General features: G+C 42.8%; 1 protein-coding gene across 1 annotated transcript; it reads right to left on the reverse strand.

The window, feature by feature from the left end:
- Window positions 1-23: 23 nt before the first annotated feature.
- Tsp_14126 (conserved hypothetical protein) lies at window positions 24-530 on the reverse strand. Its single transcript, XM_003367909.1, has 3 exons — window positions 420-530; window positions 211-281; window positions 24-120 (listed from the first exon to the last, which is right to left on the reverse strand). The coding sequence occupies exons 1-3, from the start codon at window positions 528-530 to the stop codon at window positions 24-26; spliced, it is 279 nt and encodes a 92-aa protein (XP_003367957.1).
- Between the last annotated feature and the right edge of the window lie 381 nt (window positions 531-911).

Raw genomic sequence — 911 nt, forward strand, 5'->3', positions numbered from 1 at the left:
CTCGCCCTGTGGTGGATTCTGATTCAGCTCTTTCTTGATTCAGTGGGTAGTGGTGCATGGCCGTTCTTAGTTGGTGGAGCGATTTGTCTGGTTAATTCCGATAACGAACGAGACTCTACCCTATTAAATAGTGACAGTATTGTATTTTTTGTGCTGATCACTTCTTAGAGGGACTGGCAAATTGAAAGCTGCACGAAAAAGAGCAATAACAGGTCTGTGATGCCCTTCGATGTCCGGGGCTGCACGCGCGCTACAATGAAAGCGTCAACGTGAGTTACGTCCTTACCTGAAAAGGTTTGGCAATCGAATGAAACGTTTTCTTGAATGGAATAGGGAATTGCAATTGTTTCCCTTGAACGAGGAATTCCCAGTAAGCGTGAGTCATTAGCTCGCGTTGATTACGTCCCTGCCCTTTGTACACACCGCCCGTCGCTACTACCGATTGGATGATTTAGTGAGGTGTTTTGACTGGCGCCAGTAGTCGGATATGTATTCGGCTTCGCGCCGGGAAATTTCCCAAACCAAATCATCTAGAGGAAGTAAAAGTCGTAACAAGGTTTCCGTAGGTGAACCTGCGGAAGGATCATTATCGTATTTTTATACATGAAATGTGATTGATTTGTAATGTGTGCAAAAAGAGCAGTTGCACTTTGTGTTGTGTGCAGTTGATCTTTGTTGTATTCATCCTCACTACTGATGCGTGAAAATGATGCTACATTCTTTCGCTCTGTGCAGAAAGGAAAATAATAAATCATTTGTAACGTGTATCATCAGTTGTGGTGGTTTTCTTTGTAATCCAGACACAATAAAATGACTTGATTTGTGGTGTGTATATGCATGAATTAAAGTTCATCAATTGACCGTTTTGGGTAACCCTGGGGCCTTTCCTGGCGTTCCAATCTCTAATTTTT

This window comes from Trichinella spiralis (assembly GCF_000181795.1).
Source record: "Trichinella spiralis strain ISS 195 chromosome Unknown Scfld3469, whole genome shotgun sequence".
NCBI classification, from domain to species: Eukaryota; Metazoa; Nematoda; class Enoplea; order Trichinellida; family Trichinellidae; genus Trichinella; species Trichinella spiralis.

Coding starts and splice junctions, on each gene's coding strand:
- Tsp_14126 (XM_003367909.1), bottom strand. CDS start 530: ATGATTTGGTTTGGGAAATTTCCCGGCGCGAAGCCGAATACATATCCG. Junction 282..419: donor GTAGTAGCGACGGGCGGTGT/GTACAAAGGGCA, acceptor TTTTCAGGTAAG/GACGTAACTCACGTTGACGC. Junction 121..210: donor TCGAAGGGCATCACAGACCT/GTTATTGCTCTT, acceptor ACTATTTAATAG/GGTAGAGTCTCGTTCGTTAT.